This window comes from Raphanus sativus, unplaced genomic scaffold, assembly GCF_000801105.2.
Source record: "Raphanus sativus cultivar WK10039 unplaced genomic scaffold, ASM80110v3 Scaffold0011, whole genome shotgun sequence".
In the NCBI taxonomy this organism is placed as follows: domain Eukaryota; kingdom Viridiplantae; phylum Streptophyta; class Magnoliopsida; order Brassicales; family Brassicaceae; genus Raphanus; species Raphanus sativus.
The window spans coordinates 102762-123511 of record NW_026615337.1 but is presented as its reverse complement, the minus strand read 5'-3'; the positions used below and the strand labels follow the sequence as shown (position 1 = coordinate 123511).

At 43.8% G+C, this 20750-nt stretch overlaps 4 protein-coding genes and 1 non-coding gene across 5 annotated transcripts; 1 reads left to right on the top strand and 4 right to left on the bottom strand.

Annotated features, from left to right (window-relative positions):
- Positions 1–2333: 2333 nt before the first annotated feature.
- Positions 2334–4938, bottom strand: LOC130500684 (uncharacterized). The gene is made up of 4 exons (XM_056995624.1): positions 4710–4938; positions 4070–4553; positions 3612–3720; positions 2334–3566 (listed from the first exon to the last, which is right to left on the bottom strand). Exons 1-4 carry the CDS (start codon positions 4936–4938, stop codon positions 2334–2336), a joined length of 2055 nt encoding a protein of 684 aa, XP_056851604.1.
- Positions 4445–4551, top strand: LOC130500685 (small nucleolar RNA R71). Its single transcript, XR_008939259.1, has one exon. It is a non-coding gene; the product is annotated as a small nucleolar RNA R71 (small nucleolar RNA).
- Positions 4939–12123: 7185 nt separating the features above from the next.
- On the bottom strand, positions 12124–13205 carry LOC130500681 (zinc finger BED domain-containing protein RICESLEEPER 2-like). Its single transcript, XM_056995620.1, has 2 exons — positions 12347–13205; positions 12124–12261 (listed from the first exon to the last, which is right to left on the bottom strand). The coding sequence occupies exons 1-2, from the start codon at positions 13077–13079 to the stop codon at positions 12233–12235; spliced, it is 762 nt and encodes a 253-aa protein (XP_056851600.1). The 5' UTR covers positions 13080–13205; the 3' UTR covers positions 12124–12232.
- Positions 13206–14526: 1321 nt separating this feature from the next.
- LOC108836003 (putative AC transposase) lies at positions 14527–17198 on the bottom strand. Its single transcript, XM_056995623.1, has 4 exons — positions 16941–17198; positions 15037–15501; positions 14777–14927; positions 14527–14675 (listed from the first exon to the last, which is right to left on the bottom strand). Exons 1-4 carry the CDS (start codon positions 17196–17198, stop codon positions 14527–14529), a joined length of 1023 nt encoding a protein of 340 aa, XP_056851603.1.
- An 87-nt stretch (positions 17199–17285) lies between these two features.
- Positions 17286–18491, bottom strand: LOC130500683 (uncharacterized). Its single transcript, XM_056995622.1, has one exon. The coding sequence runs from the start codon at positions 18489–18491 to the stop codon at positions 17286–17288; it is 1206 nt and encodes a 401-aa protein (XP_056851602.1).
- Between the last annotated feature and the right edge of the window lie 2259 nt (positions 18492–20750).

Genomic DNA, 20750 nt, shown 5'->3' with positions numbered 1-20750 from the left:
CTAATCTCCATGATTCCTCTTAAACCCATGATGGATTTTCAGATTAATCATGTAGAGAAATAGATGAGAGATCACATGAACAATAACAAATCAAGCCAAAAAGAAAAATGTTTTTCTTGAGAGAGTTTTGTGTTCTTCATAGATAAAAGATAATCTGCCAAATGGTGGCTTACATAGTACTTAAACATTAGGTTTCCAAGTGCAAAAACGTGCACACAATTGCAAAAGATCCTTGAAAAATAATAAAATCGTGCAGCAGATAACGCGGAGCGACCTCAGAGGGTCACTCCAGGAAGTCGCTCTGGGTGGGAGCGACCTTGGGGGTCGCTCTGAGAGGTCGCTGCAAGCCTCCATTTTTTGTGTCTCCGGGCGATGAGAACGCGAGCGATTTAGGTAGGTCGCTCTGGTTGGTCGCTCTGGTTGGAGCTACCTTAGGGGGTCGCTCCAGAAGGTCACTCTGCGGTTCTCGACCAGGATGGATATGCCTTAGTAAATTGATCATAACTCCTCCATTACATCTCCAAATGACTTGAAACCACTTCCATTAGAACGCTAACTAATTTCCTGTGTCTCCACAAAATCTTAGAAACAGAAGATTTCTCTAAGGCTTCTATCCATGCTCATCTTTCACCCCCCTTTTAATCACATTGCTTCCAAATGTTTCCAAGAACTCCATGTAGTGTTCCAATACCTAATAAAGACTTATGTATGCAAAATGCAACCTGAACATGTCTAAATATTATTCTATATGATGAAAATGCATATAAATGAATAGCTAAAACAATGCAAATATGCAAGATATCAACTCCCCCACACTAGTCCTTTACTTGTCCACAAGTAAACTTTCAAGAACCAAGGAGAAGAGGTTTGAAGATGGGACTCATAATCAAAAGAAACTCTTCTTAGTTCTCAACCTAGCAACCTTGCATAATCATACCAATAGCAGAGCAAAGATTTTATCCATCTCTAACTTCTCTAGGCCTATCCAGCTCCTTTGATCTCTACACTCATTAATCATGCATCCACAAACCACATCCACCATCTCTCTAACATTCAGGAAGCAAACTCCATAGACATCTCACAAATGGTCAACTGGTCCAAGTCATTTGGTTTGGTAAGACAAAAGCTTTAATGCAAGGTGAAATCAGAGGTTCAAAATGATCTTTAAGGTGGTTTACTCTCAAAACAAAGTAGCTTTGACATTACACATAATATATCTAAGAAAGGATCAACTCATGCATACAATGCTCAATCTCCATTGTTCTACCCTTTCCCAAACATACAAGATAATTAATTATTCCTATGTCAAACCCAACTCACATCTCTCACCAAGATTCCAAGAACTTTTTCACTTCAGATCTTTCTTTTTGAAATCATAAGGAGTTTTCACATTTTTAACAAATCCAACTCCTAACAACTTTGCTAGCCCCCTTTTTATTCTTTTTTTTCTTTTCTTTTTTTTCTTTTTTTTTTTTATATTTGGGGGCAAGACTTTTCACAATAAGAGCTAGATACTTCTCCACTTATCCAAAAAGACTAATCATTTAGCACAAAGAGTCAAACCTTTCATATTCCCAAATCACAATCACAACACTCACCCCCTTCCTATAGCTAGACAATAGAGTGACTAATCTAGCAAGAATGGAGACTAAGCATTGTCGTTCCCAATACTCTCAACATTATGCACATGTAAAGCTTTCAAAGAGGCCTCACTCAAAATAATGATGTTTAAAAAGAGGTATGGGTTTTGGGAGTGGAGTACCACTTGAGTTTGTCAAGAAGATTGGTAAAAAGGATGGGACAACTCAAGTGTGTATATCCATGACTTAGTACACAAGGGACCATATGCAAGAGACATTAAAACAGGAGCTTCCTTCAAAGAGAGAGTATCAACAGTCAAATTAGTTTCAAGAGGAGCATTCAAGGCGCGAAGTTTACAAGCTTTCCAAAGGGTGCTCAAGCTACTTGTCATGATTACAAAGGTCAACAAATTCAGTACTTAGCATGAGCACTTTACAAGGTTGAAATCCCCCTAATGCATGAATGCAACCTATATGCTTCTATACTCAATCCTAAAAATGCAAATGATGCAACTAAATGATTCTTTTTGTGTTTTTCAAATTTTTTTTTTTTTTGGTTTTTCTATGCAAATAAGAATGTAAAATGTAATGTATGAGACTCAAAATCATCAAAGCAAACATGATCAAATACTTGGTACCTCCCCCACACTTGAATCACACAGTCTCTGTGTGAGTGAGAGAGAGACACCCAAAAGAAAACTAAAATGCAGAGAAAAACTGGTATATACAAGGGTAAGGTAGTGGAGTGATACCTCAAATGGAGAGTGGAGAAGGGGGGTCCTTCCCACTATTAAGAGTGATGGTCAGGACCTGAGAGAGGAGCTCTTGAAGCTTGATTGGATCATCTTGGAGCTCATGAGTGATGATGGCCCTTGCACTTGAGAATGATGTAGTTTTTCCTTTACATCTGATCTTGTACTCAATAGCTCCATCCTTAAGCTTCATTGGGTGAAGAGTGAGAGTGTGTGGCAGTGTATCAAGAGGTGGAGGGTGAGGTTCTTTCATCATCTTCTTCTTGACATGAGTAGCCTTTGCAGCTCTACTCACCTCCTCCTTTTTAGCACTTTCCAAGTGCTCATCACACATCTCTGTAGAGGACTCTCCAGCAAGAGTTTCTTTCTCAACATACAGCACTTCAGCCTTTGGTTTCTCAATGGATGATGCTTCACAAGTGATTGTTCCACAATACACAGACTTTATCTCTAGGGGCTGGAGAGGATATGAGACAGCTTTGTTCACTTTGAGGAGTGTGACCTTCTTGTTATCAAAGTCTATGCAAGCTCCTACAGTTGTGAGAAATGGAGTGCCAAGGATGAGTGGGAACCTCTTTGCAGTTGCCATCTTTAGGACAGTGAGGTCAACAGGGATGGTGCATGCTCCAATCTTCATAGGAAAATCCTCGATGATACCAATTGGGGTTGTAGAAGAAGAATCCCCAAACTGTAGTAAAGATCTGGTTGGCTCCATGCTCTCAATCCCTAGAGTCTTTACCATCTCTATAGAGATCACATTCACACTTGCACCAGAATCAACAAGAGCATCATCAAAAGTGAGCTTACCAAGGGAGCAAGACAAGGTAAACATCCCCTGGTGTTCTTGTTTAGAGAGAGACTTTGGTGGGACTTGTGGGTCAAGTTGCAGAGTAGAGAAGTCCAGGAGCTCTGCTACCTTATCTTTGTGAGTTAGAATGTCCTTGATGAGCATCATTTGTACACGAGCCTCTCGCATACCCGAGATCTCTGGAAGCTTTACCCCAACATCACTAAGATCTTTCCTGAACTTGGAGATGACCTTCTTCTGAGCTTTGGTGAGGACCCTCTGTGGAAATGGGAGTTTATCATAAGGTGACTGCTCAACCTCAGTGGTGTCCTCCTGCGTGACCATCTCAACCTTGTGTCCATCTCTCTTCACAACCTTAGCTGCAACCAGCTTGTATACGTTCTCCACAATCTTTGCCCCACTTGTTGTCACAATCTGTTGCTCAACCTGTCCAATATCAGTTCCAAACACCAATTTTTCAATCTCATATACCTCTTTCTTGTGCTCATTCAGCTCAATCTCTGAAGAAGTAGTAGAGAGGGTAACATTGCAGTACTTTGTGGGGATTCTGGTCTGGTTTCCCTGGTAGAGTTCCCATTGGCTGCTTGGAGGTGGAAGCCATAGAAGCAAATTGATTCTCTAAAGTCTTGACTATAGAAGCAAGGTGTGAGAATTTGTTGTTCAGATCAGTGTAGTTCCCATCAATCTTGGAGTGAAGGTTCTTCAACTCATAACCTACATGCTTCTCACTTCTAGTCTGTGACTATAAGATTTGCTTCAGTAAGGCATCAGTGTTGCTCTCTTGAGGAGCAGAGGAACCAATTGAAGGGTTTTGCTGAGACTGATAGTTGTCTTGCTGGTTGTTTCTAGGCTGATAACCACTTTGTTGGTTGTTGTGATAGGATTTCTGCTGGTAGTTGTTGTACTGAAAGTTGGGCTCCTTTTTGTACCAGCTACCATTGCTATTAGAGAAGCACAGTTCCTCTTGGCCTTCCAAACCTTCAACTTCATTGACAGTAGGTGGTGTCTCTTGATGTGGGTTACCAATAAAGTGAACCTGCTCTTGAGTAGCTTTATCAGCAATGAGGATGTCAATCTTATCCTGTAGAGCTTTCAACTCCCTTCTTGTTTGCTTGTCATCTGTCATATTGGCTCTGTCATGATCTCCACTGTAGACTGCATCACTCTTAACCATGTTGTCAACCAGCTGCGCTGCTTCTCTCTCAGTTCTGTCCAAGAAGTTCCCATTGCTTGCAGTATCTAATCTGGCTCTGTACTCAGGGAGAGCACCTCTATAGAGTGTACTGAGCAAACTTCCCTTGTTGAAATCATGGTGTGGACACTGAGCTAGGTAGCCATTGAACCTCTCCCATGCTTCACTGAATCCCTCCAAGTTCTTCTGTTTGAAACCAGATATCTCATTCCTGTACTCAGCTGTCTTAGAAGTAGAGAAGAATTTTTCTAAGAAAGCATTCTTGCAGTCATCCCAAGTGGTGATGGAGCTGCTTAGTAGAGACTTCTCCCACTGACGTGCCTTGTCCCCCAAAGAGAAAGGGAAAAGCTTGAGCTTGAAAGCATCCTCTGATACACCATTGGTTTTGGATAGGCCACAATATCTATCAAAGCTGTCCAAGTGGTCGAATGGGTTCTCTGCAGCCAGGCCATGAAACTTGTTGTTCTCAATCTGGTTCAGCAACCCTGACTTGATCTCAAAGTTGTTTGCTGCCACAGCTGGTGCTCTGATTCCTAACAGTTGACCGTTGTTGGTCGGGCGGTCATAAGCACCAATAGGGCGAGCTGGTGGTTGTGGGTCAGCCATGTCAATGTTCAACCCCTGTGTGTGAGCTAGCTGCTCTTCTTGTCTTCTCTTTCTAGCACACTCTCTCTCTAAAGCTCTGATGTCTTCTGCTCTTGGAACTGGGTTTGTTGGACCCTTGCTCCTCAAGTGCATACACCTGTAAATCAAAAGTAGGTGAAGAAAAAGAATCAGTAACCAGCGAAAATAAAAATGACTTAGTCTCAAACAAGCTACTAAATCTCAATGTTTAAATCTACTCAGAATTTGGCAAGGGCGCCAATTTGATGTTAGGAGTTTTGAGGCTCCTAAGTCAAATGATAGTATAGTGGAAGTAAGTTGTCGAACCAGTTCTGAGGGATTTAAAATCAGAGAGAATGCAAGTATTTGCCTAATCTAAGTGCAACCAGTGATTTGATGAATTCTAACTAATGATTAAAGCTAATGCAACAGTAAAATGATACTCTTAAGCTATTGGAAAGAGAACTCATGGGTATAGGAATTAGACCTTGGGTGATCAAGTTTCGAACTAAGGGAAATGAATCAATCAAACTATTAGCCTTAAGCCTAGACACAATTCTGAGCAAGCTCTATGTCTAGATGAATGCTCATTTGCTAACATGTCTCAAACATCAAATGTCTTTGGTTGAATAACATGCAAGCAATCATTACTAACAAGTCTATTAGCTATCTTAGCATCTTTAACAACAAATATCTTTGGCAAAGTACACTAAGAGCCTAGGAGAGTTGGCTAGGCATTTCATCAAACACCTTTTGGGTGGGAATGCCTAGAGATCACCTTTGAGTGACCTACTCAAATGATGCATTAAGATCACTCTACTAGCAAGGAACAAGTATGATCTATACCTAAAACATCCTAGAACTAGCCTAATCACCCTTAATCACCCTAACCCATGAATCCAAAGTGATTACTCACTAATATCCATGATTCCTCTCAACCCATGATGGATTTCAGATTAATCATGTAGAGAAATAGATGAGAGATCACAGAACAATAACAAATCAAGCCAAAAAGAGATGTTTTTCTTGAGAGAGTTTTGTGTTCTTCAATAGAATAAAGATAATCTGCCAAATGGTGGCTACATATTACTTAAACATTAGGTTTTCCAAGTGCAAAACGTGCACAACAATTGCAAAAGGTCCTTGAAAAATAATAAAATCGTGCAGCAGATAACGCGGAGAGACCTCAGAGGGTCACTCCAGGAAGTCGCTCTGGGTGGAGCGACCTTGGGGGGTCGCTCTGAGAGGTCGCTCCAGCCTCCATTTTTGTGTCTCCGGGCGATGAGAACGCGAGCGACTTAGGTAGGTCGCTCTGTTGGTCGCTCTGGTTGGGAGCTACCTTAGGGGGTTGCTCCAGAAGGTCACTCTGCGGTTCTCGACCAGGATGGATATGCCTCTAGTAAATTGATCATAACTCCTCCATTACATCTCCAAATGACTTGAAACCACTTCCATTAGAAAGCTAACTCAATTTCCTGTGTCTCCACAAAATCTTAGCAACAGAAAATTTCTCTAAAGCCTCCATCCATGCTCATCTTTCACCCTCCCTTTTGATGACATTGCTTCCAAATGTTTCCAAGAACTCCATGTGGTGTTTCAATACCTAATAAAGACTTATATATGCAAAATGCAACCTGAACATGTCTAAATATTATTCTATATGATGAAAATGCATATAAATGAATAGCTAAAACAATGCAAATATGCAAGATATCAGAACCCGGAAGTTCTTACAGTCTTGAACCCTGAGGTTCCTTACCTAGGCCCGAAGGCCGTTTTATTGAACCCGAAGGTTTGCTCATTGACCCTGAGGTTTTCTGAGTGTTGGGGTTTAATCTTTAGATCTGGGGACCATGATTAAACCCTATGGATACCTCGAACCCAGAGGTTGATGCTTTTGAACCATAAGGTTCTTGGCAAACCCGAAGGTTGGTATTTAGGATTCGAAGATCCTTGAACCCTGGGGTTCTTACTAGATCTGAAGATCAGTTAGACCCGAAGGCCCTTGATCGACCCTGAGGTGATCTAGAATCCGGAGATTCCTTACAGACCCGGAGGCTGCATTGAACCATGTGGTTCTTTTATAGACCCGGAGGCCGTACTAAACCAGGAGGTTATTATATAGACCTTGAGGCTGTATTGAACCCTGAGGTTCGTCATAGACACTGAGGCCGTATGCGTTATGGGAGGTTTGTGATCGTATTCTGCTCCCCATGGGGGAACCACTACCGATCTGTTATTGAGAAACCGCACTCTGCCACCCGGAGGTATAGGCCACTCTTGTGAATCTCAATGCTGCACTCTACCTTTCTGCAGAAAAGGTCACGCTCAGACTTACTGTGGTTTGGCGTGGGCCTGCCCCGCGGAGCGACTTCACACCAGACACACTAATTTCCACGTCTGGATAAGTATTAAATTTTGGTGCTAACCGGTACTTTCGAACATTTGCTCCTTGCATATCAGCCGTCAGCATCTGATTACAGTACTTTGCAGTGTACGTCATGCCTCCTGCGTGTATTTAGCTCGTAGGGTCTTTAACACAGGGTTTGGGTAGCACTAGTACGGTGATCCCCACGTAACTCTTGGACTTATAGCCTTTACGCAGGGCCCGAGGTGCAGACAATGTAATAGGGTTGATCAGACCCGTTCCTTATATGTCGTACACCCATGTGAGTAGTCTCACTAGTGTATATAGGGTTTGCTGAGGTCTAAGATCCCTTAAGACCTGACCTAGCTACTATGCCCCTTTAAGTACATTGGAGTTCCTATAACCCTTTTAGCCGTAACTAATAATGTATTTTATAAGCTTAGTCCGGAGACGTTATCGCATACATGGGAGTAGGAAACCAGTGTACTTAAATATATCATAATAATAGTAGTAGTATGTAAAGCTTGATCCGGGGATCTTACTCTAGAAGTGATAGAATTTGAGGTGCAAGGCATTCCAGCAGTTGGGTTGGACCTTGCCGTCGCTGTCTTCCAGCTTATAGGCTCCTGCCCCTTGTCCCTTGTGTGGTCACAGACTCGCCTTAGGACCCAGTCCCCTTTCTGGAAGGTTCTGGATCTGACCTTTTTGCTGTAGCTCTTGGCGACTTTCAACTGGTAGGATGCATTTCTAAGGCGGGCCGCCTCCCTCTTTTCGTCGAGTAGGTCTAGACTCAGGGATATTAGCTCGTTATTCTCCTCCTGGGAGAGGAATTCAGAGACCGTGGTCCTTACGTGCACCTTTGTGGGTATCACCGCATCAGCACCATAGACAAGGGAGAAGGGAGTCTCCTGGGTAGCCGTCTTCGGGGTTGTCTGATAGGCCCAGAGTACTCCGTGTAGCTCTTCTGCCCATCGTCCATGGGCGTCTTCTAGGTGCTTCTTGAGCATGTTCACCAATGTCTTGTTAGTGGATTCTGCTTGGCCGTTAGATTGAGGGTGTCGTGGTGCTGGGTTGGAGAGCTTGATGTTCCAGTCTTTGCAGAACTTTCGGAAGTTATAGCTCGTGAACTGGGGTCCGTTGTCTGTGACGATCTCATGGGGAGTTCCGAAGCGTGTGATCACGTTAGTCCATAGGAATTTCCTGATTTGGAGATCCGTTATCTTGGCTAGTGCTTTAGCTTCCACCCATTTGGTGAAATAGTCTGTCACGACTAGGAGAAAAATCTTTTGTCCTGGTGTCGTAGGGAACTTTCCTACGATGTCCATGCCCCATTTTCGGAAGGGCCAAGGAGAACTTAGGGATTTGAGGTTCTCTGGTGGGAGATTAGAGATTGGCGCGTGCTTCTGGCGTTGGCTACAGAGCTTGGCTTGTTTGAGGGAATCCCTCGCCATGGTTGGCCAATAGTATCCTGCTCTTCTAGCTCTGAGTACCAGGCTCCGACCACTAGAGTGGGAACCACATTCTCCTTCATGCAGCTCTTCTAATATCATGGCGGCTTCTCTAGGGGTATGACATCGTAGATAGGGTCCTGAAAAGGATCTTCGGTATAGTTTCCCCTCGGAAAAGCAATACCTTGCAGCTTGGCGCCTTATCTTCTGACTTTCGTCTCGTTCTTCAGGCAAGGTGTCATACCTTAGGTAGTTGGTGATGGGCGTCATCCAGGTCTCTCCTTCGTCTACCACGGATACTTCTTCAGGTTCCGTCTCCTTTTCGGTCGCGGGCCGTTGGAGTACCAGTAGTGGGATGCTCATATGACTTGTAGTTTCTAGGGCGACCCTAGGTTAGCTAGAGCGTCAGCCTGGGAGTTGTGCTCCCTAGGAATCTGGGTGAGCTTACAATGTCGGAACCTTTCGAGTAATCGCTTAGCGACGGATAGGTATCTGATCATACTCGGATCTTTCGCCTGATAGTCTCCTTGGACTTGGCTTATGATCAGTTGTGAGTCGCTGAAGACTTGGATATCTTCCGCCCCCATCTGTTTGGCGAGCGTCAGCCCTGCTATTAGAGCTTCATACTCAGCTTCGTTGTTTGTTGCTTTGAAGTTGCAACGTACGGCCCTTGAGGCTGATTCCCCCGTGGGGAGGTTAGGACCAATCCCACACCGGCGCCTCTTACGTTACTAGACCCATCAACGTACAGTGTCCATTCGCCTTTCTCCCCCTCGCTATCACGAAGCTTTACCTCTTGTTCCAGGGCTGGAAGCATGGCAGGAGAGAATTCAGCTACGAAGTCTGCCATGACTTGCGATTTAATGGCTGTTGCGGGCCGGAAGATCACCTCGTATTCTCCTAGCTCTATAGCCCATTTTGCTAGTCGTCCAGACACTTCTGGCTTATGCAGAACTGCCTTGATGGGGAAGGAGGTAACCACCACGATTTGATGAGCCTGGAAGTAGGGGCGTAGCTTTCGAGCAGCATTGACTAGAGCAAGAGCCAGCTTCTCGAGGTGACTATAGCGGGTCTCCGCGTCTAATAAAGATTTGCTCACGTAGTAGATAAGATGTTGTTTTCTTCCTTCTTCCCTTACTAGGACCGCACTGACTGCGTGTTCCGATACCGCCAGATAGAGTAGCAGGACCTCACCTTCCAAAGGTTTTGAGAGGAGAGGTGGAGTAGTGAGATAGACCTTGAGATCGGATAGGGCTTGCTCACATTTCTCGGTCCATTGAAAGTCCTTGGGGTCCTTCAGGGTTTCGAAGAAGGCGTGCGACTTGTCGGATAGCCTGGAGACGAATCTGCTCAAGGCGGCCATTCTTCCGGTCAGTCTTTGCACCTCATTGACGTTGCGAGGGGAAGGTATCACCCGGATCGCTCTCACCTGCTCTGGATTTGCTTCAATGCCCCTGTGGGTGACTATGCACCCTAGGAACTTTCCAGAGCTTACTTCGAATGAGCACATTGAAGGGTTTAGCTTCATGTTGTACCTCCTGAGAGTGGTGAAAGCTGTTGATATACCATGGATTTTACCCGTTTTTAACCAAGGTATACTAGTATTTTATTATATATTTAATCTGTTTTCTAGCCTGTTAGGTATGTTTTCAGGTTCATGAGCATTTTGTGAGAAAGTGATGTTTTTGGAGCATTTTGGAGTGCAAGAGATGATACACCCGAGTTGACCATTCAAGACTAAGTCGGAAGTCAGCATTGCGATTATAATCGATCGATACTCATCCTGAGTTGTCGATCGATGTAGCTGAGAAGATCCGCGTACTAGAAGATTATAATCGATCTATACACATCCAGTGTTGTGATGGTTTAGCCGACTACTTCACCAAGACTTCACCAAATTACGAGATTGCCCCCTGACGAGTTTTTAACCTAATGGAAATGCTTAAATATTCCTGCTAAGTATTTTTTGACGGCAACCTTTGAAAGAAGCAAGCTTTTGACAACCCTCAAGAGAAAAGCAGAGAGTGTGAGAGAGAGACTAGAGTTTTATTTGTTTTAAGAGATTGGAGAGATTTCTCATCTCCTTTTGTATTTCTACTTTATTCTATCTATGGAATTCTTTCATCTATCGATTGTTATGAGTTGCTTAGCTATGTCTGAGTAGTCTACTTGTTAGATCTAGGGTTCAAATAGGTTTGTGGGATTAGCCCCAAACTATAATTTCTAAGTTGTGGTATTCATCAAATGGATTGCACCCTATGCTTGTTTTAGATTAGCTAACTAGAACATAGATCACTAGGATCTTTGATTATCTTGAATTATCCATTTGAGCTTGCTTGTCTCCCGTTGAGAAGAGCGACAGCTCCTCCTTGAGACCTTGTGTTCATATTCGGCTCACGCCTAGGCAGATCTAGAAGCCGTCGATCGATATCCCGACAGGTGAATCGATCGGCGCTGCGAAAGGTGTATCGCTCGATATCTCAAAAGGATATCGACCGACTCTTTTTCTGCGCCAACATTACGACACTTGAGGCCAGAGATCTAGATTATTTAACCAGTGATACTTCACTTGAGTTAAGCGGCTGAGATCTATAGTATCATGCAAGCAACTTGTTAATGCATTTATAGAGATTATAATCTCCATTCCTGAATAGAAACTCTATGTCTAGCACTCTTTATCACATTTAAACAACCCATCATATTGTTAGTTAGAGCAACTACCTTGCTCATTTTAGGAATTGTTACTTTTATTTCCATCATATAAACCAACCTTGCCTAGGATTGATTAGTAGATTTTATTTAATTGGTTCCCTAGCTCCTCGTGATTCGATCCCTAAGTACTACAGCTGTACCTCTTATTTGAGAGAGGGCTGGGCAATCGGGGGACCAATCGGGTGTCGGTTCGGTTGTAATCGGGTTTCGGATTTTCGGTTCTATAAAAAACAACCCCATTCGGGGATTTTAAAAATTCGGGTCGATTTCGGTTCGGTTATAGTCGGGTTCGGTTCGGTTTTTATAACAAGAAAAAGTTGTGATTTTGCACCGTAATGCAATCGGTTTCGGTTTTTGATCGGTTTAATTAATGAAACCACTATATTGTAGTCAGTTGAAAGTGATTAAAAACGTACTCTTGCTTTGTGTGACATACTAAAGTTAAACACTAAAACCTGTAAAGAAATACAAATGCAAACTCATAAAACATGTGAAAAACAACTTTGTATACAAAAGAGAAACACATTCAACGATTGTATCTATTATCTAAGAGTAGTAATCAATATTCAGAGACAAAGATGAAAGCAACTGCAGAACTTTATTAAGATAGAAGTGATACAAAGATCACTTTTATTGTAATGAAAAAACATCTTAAAAATGACCATTATCCAAACACCAAAACCAAACAGAAAGCAGCATATATTAATGAAAAAAAAACAAAGTCTTTCAAAGCACAATCTCCAGCCGAGAAACCTTCAGAGTCCAGACTTCAAGCATCAATATGGTGAGCTTCAAACTCTGATAAAAAACAAAATAAAAATGCAGTTACAGGACGCTTATACATAAACAAACGAGTAAAGAATATAAACAAGTGAATTCATACCTTTCTCAAGCTTATCAAACTCTTCAACATCAGCAAGTATTTGCTCATTTGTGATGATGGTTTCCTTAAGCTTGATGTCAGCTTGAAGCCATTGCTCAGTGCACATTAGAACCTCTATCATGTAGTGAGTCAAGCAGGATCTATAAGGCTCTAAAATCCTCCCACTTGTGCTGAAAGCACTTTCTGATGCAACTGATGAAACCTGCATAGCCAACAGATCTCTCACCATCTCTGCAAGGACTGGGTACTTCATTTTATGCACCTTCCACCAAGACAAAATGTCAAACTCCATTCCCGGTAAGAGCTTTGGGCTCTCAACCGCCTCCTTCAAGTATACTTCAAGCTCATCCCTAGTATCATCACCTTTTTCTGCAACAAGCTCCTTGTACACAGCATCCATCCTTTCATAACCGAAATCCTCAACCACCAGTTCCATTCTTTCCACTCCTTGTTCTTGAGAGTCTTGAGCAGAGACGGCAGTGGCTTCAGTTGGTTGCGATGCTTGTACAGATGACACTTTGAAACGGGTGTTGTACTCCTTAAACATGGATGTGAGAAGATCAGTCACGGACTTTGTCATTGCCTTTGCCTCCAAGCTATCGTTCCCATACAGCTTCTCAAAACAAAGCTTCGCGAAGTGCATCTTCTGTGTAGGGTCGAAGATGGTTGCTAAGATCAACATCTTGTTGACACCCTTGATCCCTTCCCAATACTTCAAAAACTTCTGCAACATTTCTGTTGCCTTCAACTTCAGCTCAGAGTCAACGCTACTAGCTAAACCAGTGAGGTTTCTCTCAATTGTCACTATCTCACCATAGCATTTGAAAGAATTAACCTTAGATGAGGCAGAAACAACCAAGGTGCTTGTAACGCCCCGACCCGCCCACGGCTAATGGGCCACCCACGCCCGCTCTCTCGGCCCGTGGGCCCCATCCCATCCGACGGTCGGTCGTTAATTTTTCCAAGGCTCGAAATCATTGTTTACTGACCCTGCAATCACCACCCGACCTTTCTCCGTGTTTTGGCCTCACTTACACGGTATCGCGAATCACTTCCCGATAGGTCACCCATCCTTTCACTACTCCAGCCTAAAGCACGCTTAACTCTGGAGTTCTAAACGGAAGTGTGACGGAAAAGGTAAGTCAACTTTGGTGATATAGGTAGCCAAATCAATTCTCTTAAGCCTTTTCACATATCACAACTCGGGATGTTACAATTCATCCCCTCTCAAAGAATGCAACGCCCTCGTTGCGCCCCACGACAGGTCTCAAGACGCCTCTCAGGTCAGAACTGAGACGGCTAATCAGCTCTGATACCACTTGTAACGCCCCGACCCGCCCACGGCTAATGGGCCACCCACGCCCGCTCTCTCGGCCCGTGGGCCCCATCCCATCCGACGGTCGGTCGTTAATTTTTCCAAGGCTCGAAATCATTGTTTACTGACCCTGCAATCACCACCGACCTTTCTCCGTGTTTTGGCCTCACTTACACGGTATCGCGAATCACTTCCCGATAGGTCACCCATCCTTTCACTACTCCAGCCTAAGCACGCTTAACTCTGGAGTTCTAAACGGAAGTGTGACGGAAAAGGTAAGTCAACTTTGGTGATATAGGTAGCCAAATCAATTCTCTTAAGCCTTTTCACATATCACAACTCGGGATGTTACAGTGCTATTGTAGAATATGACCAAAAACCTAATCAGCTTTTCAACAGCTTTCCAGTCCCAAGAATCAGGTGGTCCAAACCGCTTAGCCCCATTTTCTACCTCTAGAAAATAATCATTGTACAATCTATCTTCTGCTTCCATTCTATCAAATGCTACCTTAAACTGCAATGCTCTAGATAGCATAAGAAAAGTTGAGTTCCACCGAGTCTTAACATCTAGGGGCAAGCTACCACGAGTCATCTTACCATTAGTGACTCTCTGATCAAAGGCATTTAACCTAGGGGTTGAGGACCTAACGTACTGAACCGCATTCCTAATAGCCAACACATTCTCACTTAAATCACTTAAACCCTCCTTAGCTATGAAGTTTATAATGTGAGCCGCACACCTCATGTGTAAAAAATTCCCGTCTAACACAAAAGCTTCAGGGGAAATCGACCTAAAGCCCTCATGAAACCTCTTAATAGCAGAAGTGTTTGCTGTGGCATTGTCAACGATGATGCAAAATAGCCTCTAAAGACCCCAGTCGGCTAAACACTCTAGAAGAACAGTAGAGATAGTCTGACCTTTGTGATCCATGACATACTTGAAGCCAATGATCAACTTCTTCAGCTGCCACTTATCGTCAATGAAGTGTGCAGTGATAACCATATAACTTGCACCTGCAAGTCATGAAAATAATTGTATAAGCATACTTGAAGCCAAAGACATAAGCTTAAAAGTTAAAAGAATTGTAATTTTTATTTAAAAAAAAACAGTGTACCTGTCATTTGAGATACCCAAATGTCAGTGGTAAGAGAGACTCTTTGTTTACTCGTGATGAGAGTGTTCTTCAGCGCTGCCTTCTTTTTCACAAACATCTCCACAATGTTCCTTGTCAAAGTCCTTCTTGAGTGCGGCTTGAAAGGCAAAACCTTGCAAAGTAAGACATTAAAAGAGTAAGTCAGTTTGATGATTTGAAAAAAATAAAATTTAAGGGAAAAGTTATGCAAGAGTAAGTAAGGATTAATGAAAAACGTTTACCTTGTCGCAGAAGTGCCTAAAAGCAGTGCTTTCAATGAACGAAAGTGGCAATTCTGCTAACACAACCAGCTCGTTGCAAGCTTCTTTGAAAACCGCTTCAGTCAGTTTGGATGCCTTCAGGTTGCCACCAGGTCCAATGTGCTGTTGATTCTTTTTCTGAGAAGTTAACCATGCTATGTGTTCTTTGCAAATTTGCAGATGCTGCTTCAGGTTGGAAGTTCCTGACTTGGATGCACATGAAAAGATCTTCTCACAATGGTGACAGACGCACTTGTTTCGATTCTCCTTGTTTCGGGTGAAATGCTCCCACACAGTAGACCTCGGCACAACCATCTTCTTCACCTTCTGCGCCTGAGAGGATGCTCCAGATGTTGCATTTGCATCCGTAAATGTCTCTTGGTACTCTTGCTCGTCAAATTGCATTTCCACATCAGATGCTTGGTTACCGAAAGCTGAGGATGCCATCTGCAAGTAAAAAAAAATAGTATTGGCTTTACAATGATTTAACTAACATCATAGGAGTTGTATCAACATCAAACTAACTAACTAAACAAAATGAAATATATGCCAAGTAGAGTCAAACTAAGCGCTAACCGAGAAGTCAAGTTTAAGGACAAGTCAAGTTTAGAACTGAAGAACTAAGATTAATTCAATTAAGTTCAAGTTTTAGAACAGGGGAACTAACATCATTTAAAGTTTAAGAACCAACACAACAATCAACAACAGCTGAAGAAGAAGAACTAACAAAAGACGCATCAGTATATATTACACACACACGTTTGAGAACTAAACAAGAATTCAAGTTTCGTGTCAAATTCTTGTTGGACTAAGAATAAAAAACACACGATTTTAACTAATTGATCACCAAAAATATTATCTACTCAAAGTCAAAATTTTAAAAATTAAGATGCAAAAGATGATGAATCGAGTATTGAGAATAAAAAAAGGTACCTCAGATTGATTACTTTAAGATTAAAGAGGTGGAATTGTTTGTCAACTCTAAGGATTCGCAGAGACATATATAGGTGTTGAAATAAGGGTTTACGAGTTTGAATCGATGAAAGAATCATAGAGGATATTTGATTTTCGGGTAATGGAAAGGATTTCGGATTGCATGATACGCAAGTTGAGATTTTGGAAAGGTTTGGTTGAGATTTGCAGAGAAAATCGTGGTGTATCTGATACACTCTCGATGACAAAATGAAAGAAAGAAAAGGGGTTAGGGTTTCTATCGGGTATCGGGTTATGTGATTCGGTTGTCGGGTTAAAACCCGGTCCGACCCGACATCCATTACAACTAAAATCACGAACCAAATGGTTTATTAAGACAATCCGAAACCGATTCGAACCGCTTTGATCGGACCGGATACCGATCGGTTCTCGGATTTATTGCCCAGGCCTATGAGAGAGCAAGCTCTACTGGGTAATTTGAGCACTATCACTTGTTGAAGGTGTGAGATATGGTCTTTGGCGTCTAAGGACTTCACCAACATGTCATCAATGTAGACTTCCATGGTCTGCCCTATCTGATCGGCGAACATCATGTTGACAAGCCTTTGGTAGGTCGAGCCGGCGTTCTTTAATCCGAAAGGCATAACTTTGTAACAGTAGATACCCCTCGAGGTCATGAATGAGGTCTTCTCTTGATCGTCGGGGTGCATTAGGATCTGAATATATCCAGAGAACGCATCCATGAAGCTCATCATCTCGTGACCAGCCGTTGCGTCGACCAGCTTGTCGATGTGAGACAGAGGGAAATGATCTTTAGGACAGGACTTATTAAGGTCCGTGAAATCGATACAGACTCTCCACTTCCCATTCTTCTTCTTCACGACCACCACATTGGCTAGCCATTCCGGGTATCGCACCTCTCGTATGAATCCAGCATCTAGTAGGTTCTTGACCTCTTCGTTGATTATCTCATCCCTTTCAGGAGTGAATTTTCTCATCTCTTGTCTGACAGGAGGATGCATTGGATCCACCTTGAGTTGATGCATGATAACATCGGGATCAATTCCAGGCATGTCTTCGTGAGGCCAGGCAAAGAAATCGGAGTTGGATCTTAAGAAATCGATCAGTCTCCTTCTCAAACTTTCCGGAAGCTTGGAGCCTATTTTTAAGTTTTGACTCGAGTTCCCTTCCGTGAGGGGGACCTCGTCCATTTCTTCCACTTCCGGCTCTTCGGTGTGTGGGGCCGGAAGCTTCTTCTGTAATTGCTATAAGACCTGAGTCTTTCCCCTAAGGTTAGTCTAATAGCAAGACCTAGCATTCTCTTGATCCCCGTTAACTGCTCTGATGCCCCAAGGGGTTGGGAACTTGACCAGCTGGTGCAAAGTTGAAGGTACGGCTCCCATGTCATGGATCCATGGCCTTCCCAATATCACGTTGTATGATAAGGGACAATCAACGACCAGGAACTTTGTGGCTTGGTTTACCCCTTCGGCATACACAGGAAGAAGAACCTCCCCAAGGTTTGTTTGACTTCTCCACTGAAGCCTACGAGGGGGGGTTGCCTTTCTGGTTAGAGCTGTAGGTTCCAAACACAGATCGGCGAAGGCCGAATAAAAGATTATGTTGCTGGAGCTCCCATTATCTACTAGTATCCACTTGACCAAGCAGTTTGCTATGGTAAGTGAAATGACGAGAGCGTCATGATGAGGGGCGAGGACCTTCTCCTGCTCCCTTGCAGTGAAACTGATCTCATCTATTCCAAGGAGCAGGCGCCTGGGACCCTCAACATCTTGGCCGTTCCTGGCATTGCGAGTACTTTTCTTGGCTGCGGCGCTGCTAATTCCGCTCACCTCTGATCCGCCTGTGATGACGTGGATCACTCGGTCTTGCTGTGGTGGCAATGCAAGAGCTGCCTCGATAGGGAGACTGGGACCCTCTTTATTTAGAAGGTTCTTGGCTTTATCCGAGAGGAACTCCCGTAGGTAACCTTTCTTGAGGAGCTCGGCGACTTCCATCTTTAGGGCTATGCAGTCCTCCGTAGTATGACCATGATCACTATGGAACTCGCACCATTGCTTGGGATTTCGATTAGCCTCCGCGGCCTTCATCTTAGGAGGCCACTTGACTTGAGAACCCATTTGTCGTAAGACACCGATCAGCTCTGGTTTGGATATTGCAAGATGGGAGATGTCAGGCCAGGTAGACACCATCATCCCTTCGGATCTAGGCAAAGGTCGATGCTGATACCTGCCCCTATTCGGGTTACTAGTCTCCCTAGCGGACTTAGAATGAGGAAGCTCGTCGTGGTCACTCCTTGTAGGCTTTGACAACTTCTGATCATACTTCGGACCGGCTTTAGCCCTACTAGCGACATCTTCTTCCCATCTCACTTGAGCCCAAGCACGACACAGCACGTCTTCCATAATTCTGCACTTGTATTTGATCAGCTCCTTGTATAGGTCTCCCTCTGGAAGTAGACCCCTCTTGAAGGCTGAGATAGCCATATCAGCGTTGCACTCAGGAATAGCTACCTCGCCTGGTTGAAGCGAGCTATGTAAGAACGAAGGGGCTCATTCCTATGCTGGAGGATCTGGTAGAGATCATCCGAGTTCTTCTCTAGGTCACGGCTGCTAGCGAACTGTTCCACGAACTTATCGCTAAGGGCTGCAAAAAATTTGATGGATTTGGTGGGCAGGTTGATATACCACTGAAGAGCGGGGCCGATCAAGGTCGATCCGAATCCTTTGTGCACATGGTAGCTTCCCGTGCATCCCGAGGGATTGCTACATCTAGCATGCGTTGCTTGTACTGAGCAATGTGATTGTCGGGATCCCCAGTACCTTCGTACATCTTTATGCTTGGGAAAGAGAACTTTTGCAGCATCTCCACCGAAGCAATCTCTTCCACGAAATGTGTATCGGACGGAGTAGGACCCCTGATTGCTTCTTCGAATAGGAGGAGCTGCCCTGATACGCCCAAAATCGGGAAGGATGGCTTTGGCCGGGTGTTGGATATGAACCGAGAAGGCAAGGCACTTCTGGAACTGGGATGGATTGAACGGATCGTCAAGAGGTGCGGAATGACTCTTGATATACCAACGATCTAAGGCTAACCACCAAAGAACGGATGAATGTGTTGGCTAACCACCAAATAACACACACAGATGATTGGCTGACCACCAAATCAACAAGCCGGTTCAAACCGATGAACTAGCTAAAGAACTCTCTCTCACTCAGAGAAGAAGAACAAATAATAAACAACCAAATTGAACTGATTTTTATTCATCAAAAGGACTACATATTTATAGTAGATGTAGTCAAAGAAAGAAATAAATAAAGTGCTGAAAAAGATGTCTAGAAAATACAACATTTGACTAGATAATTATTAGAGAGTCAAAGTTGTAGAAATTGATGCAGTCTTGGTCAATGTTGCGGAAAATGATGAAGACTGGTCCAAGATGACAAGTTTGAGGCAGACTGGTCAAAGTTCATCTAAGTGTCCAGGTGCATTCTAGTCGTGGGTCGAGCTGGCTAACAAGATCGTCACTTTGGGCCGTGTCCTTGAACCAAAAAGGACGGTGCTCGATTTTGGTTCTATCATGCCCCTGGGAGCCTTTCTACCATAGATTGAATGGTGCCGAACCTTTCGGAGACCACTCTTTCTAGGTAGGCTGCTAGGGCTGGATTTGAGATCTCGGGATCGTCGGGTGAATACTCCTCGTCCTCCATATCGGAATCGCTATCTACTTGTACTCGGGTCCTATCGTTCGCGGCTCCTCGGCTTTCGGGTTCGTCTTCGGTTGAGGCGGGTCGACGAGGTACCTCTTCACTGTCTCGCGGCGTGTAGAGCGAAGCCATGGGTCGTACCTTAGTCCAGAACCGCTTTCGCTTGTTGCTAGCCTCACCGAGGGTATGGTTCTCTTGTCGGAGGACAAGATTCTCCGCCTCTATGGCGTCTAGCTTCTCGGCGCTTTGCTGTAGCTGCTTGGAGTGCTCTCCAAGTTGGTCTTTTAGGGTTTGAACTTCGAGGAGAAGTTCAGGACCTCTGGGTGTTGTCTCCCGAGCTTTATGAAGATCGGTGACCTGACTCTGAAGAGACTCAAGCCTGTTAAGGAGCTCGATCTCTCTTGGAGTCATCTCCGTCTGGTTAGCGTCGTCCTCTAATGCCATCGTCACGTAGTTGGATCACTACCCTCCTTCTAGCGCCAAACTGTTAGGGTATTTTTGTGTAGGATCGTTTTAGTACTACAGAACACTAGAGGATTTTTTATAAGAGTTGTAAATCGAGAACAAAGAGATGTTATTGAGTTTTTGATCGGGACTACAACGTTTTGTGGTGTATGAACCCTAGTTCTATCCGCCTAAACTCTAATCTCTAAGTCTCGAAATGTCGATCCCTTATTCTAGGGTTTGGGCTCCCCTTTTATAGTTGTTGATGTCGGCTTCAAATAATAGAACTCTTCCATAATCAGATAAATGGAAGTTTCCCCTTGGGTAGAAAACTTCTATTTTTCTCCAAAGGGTCGGTCCGATCTAGGGGTCGGACCCAAGGCAGGGGTCAATCCTTGGTATCTTCTTGAGCAAGGGTCCTGAAGCCGAGGACCTATCCGGAAGTTGGAGAAAACTTATGTCTGGATATTTTTCCCCAACAGTAACAAGAAGTTCATTTGGGACGAAAAAATGCGAAGACGCCTTCACTCAGCTTAAGCAGTACCTAACGACTCCTCCCGTCCTAGCTAAGTCAGATGTTGGAGATGTCTTATC

Excerpts from the sequence above, each read along its gene's own strand:
- LOC130500684 (XM_056995624.1), bottom strand. The coding sequence starts at position 4,938 with ATGGCTGACCCACAACCACCAGCTCGCCCTATTGGTGCTTATGACCGC. Across the intron at positions 4,554-4,709 it reads TGGCCTATCCAAAACCAATG|CTGAGTACAGGAATGAGATA; the intron begins GTGTATCAGAGG and ends CTTCTAAGACAG. Across the intron at positions 3,567-3,611 it reads TGAATGAGCACAAGAAAGAG|GTTGAGCAACAGATTGTGAC; the intron begins GTATATGAGATT and ends GATATTGGACAG.
- LOC130500681 (XM_056995620.1), bottom strand. The coding sequence starts at position 13,079 with ATGTTGCAGAAGTTTTTGAAGTATTGGGAAGGGATCAAGGGTGTCAAC. Across the intron at positions 12,262-12,346 it reads GTTTGATAAGCTTGAGAAAG|AGTTTGAAGCTCACCATATT; the intron begins GTATGAATTCAC and ends GTTTTTTATCAG.
- LOC108836003 (XM_056995623.1), bottom strand. The coding sequence starts at position 17,198 with ATGGACGAGGTCCCCCTCACGGAAGGGAACTCGAGTCAAAACTTAAAA. Across the intron at positions 15,502-16,940 it reads ATGAGATAATCAACGAAGAG|ATGGCATCCTCAGCTTTCGG; the intron begins GTCAAGAACCTA and ends TTTTACTTGCAG. Across the intron at positions 14,676-14,776 it reads TTGGGTATCTCAAATGACAG|GTGCAAGTTATATGGTTATC; the intron begins GTACACTGTTTT and ends CATGACTTGCAG.
- LOC130500683 (XM_056995622.1), bottom strand. The coding sequence starts at position 18,491 with ATGGCTATCTCAGCCTTCAAGAGGGGTCTACTTCCAGAGGGAGACCTA.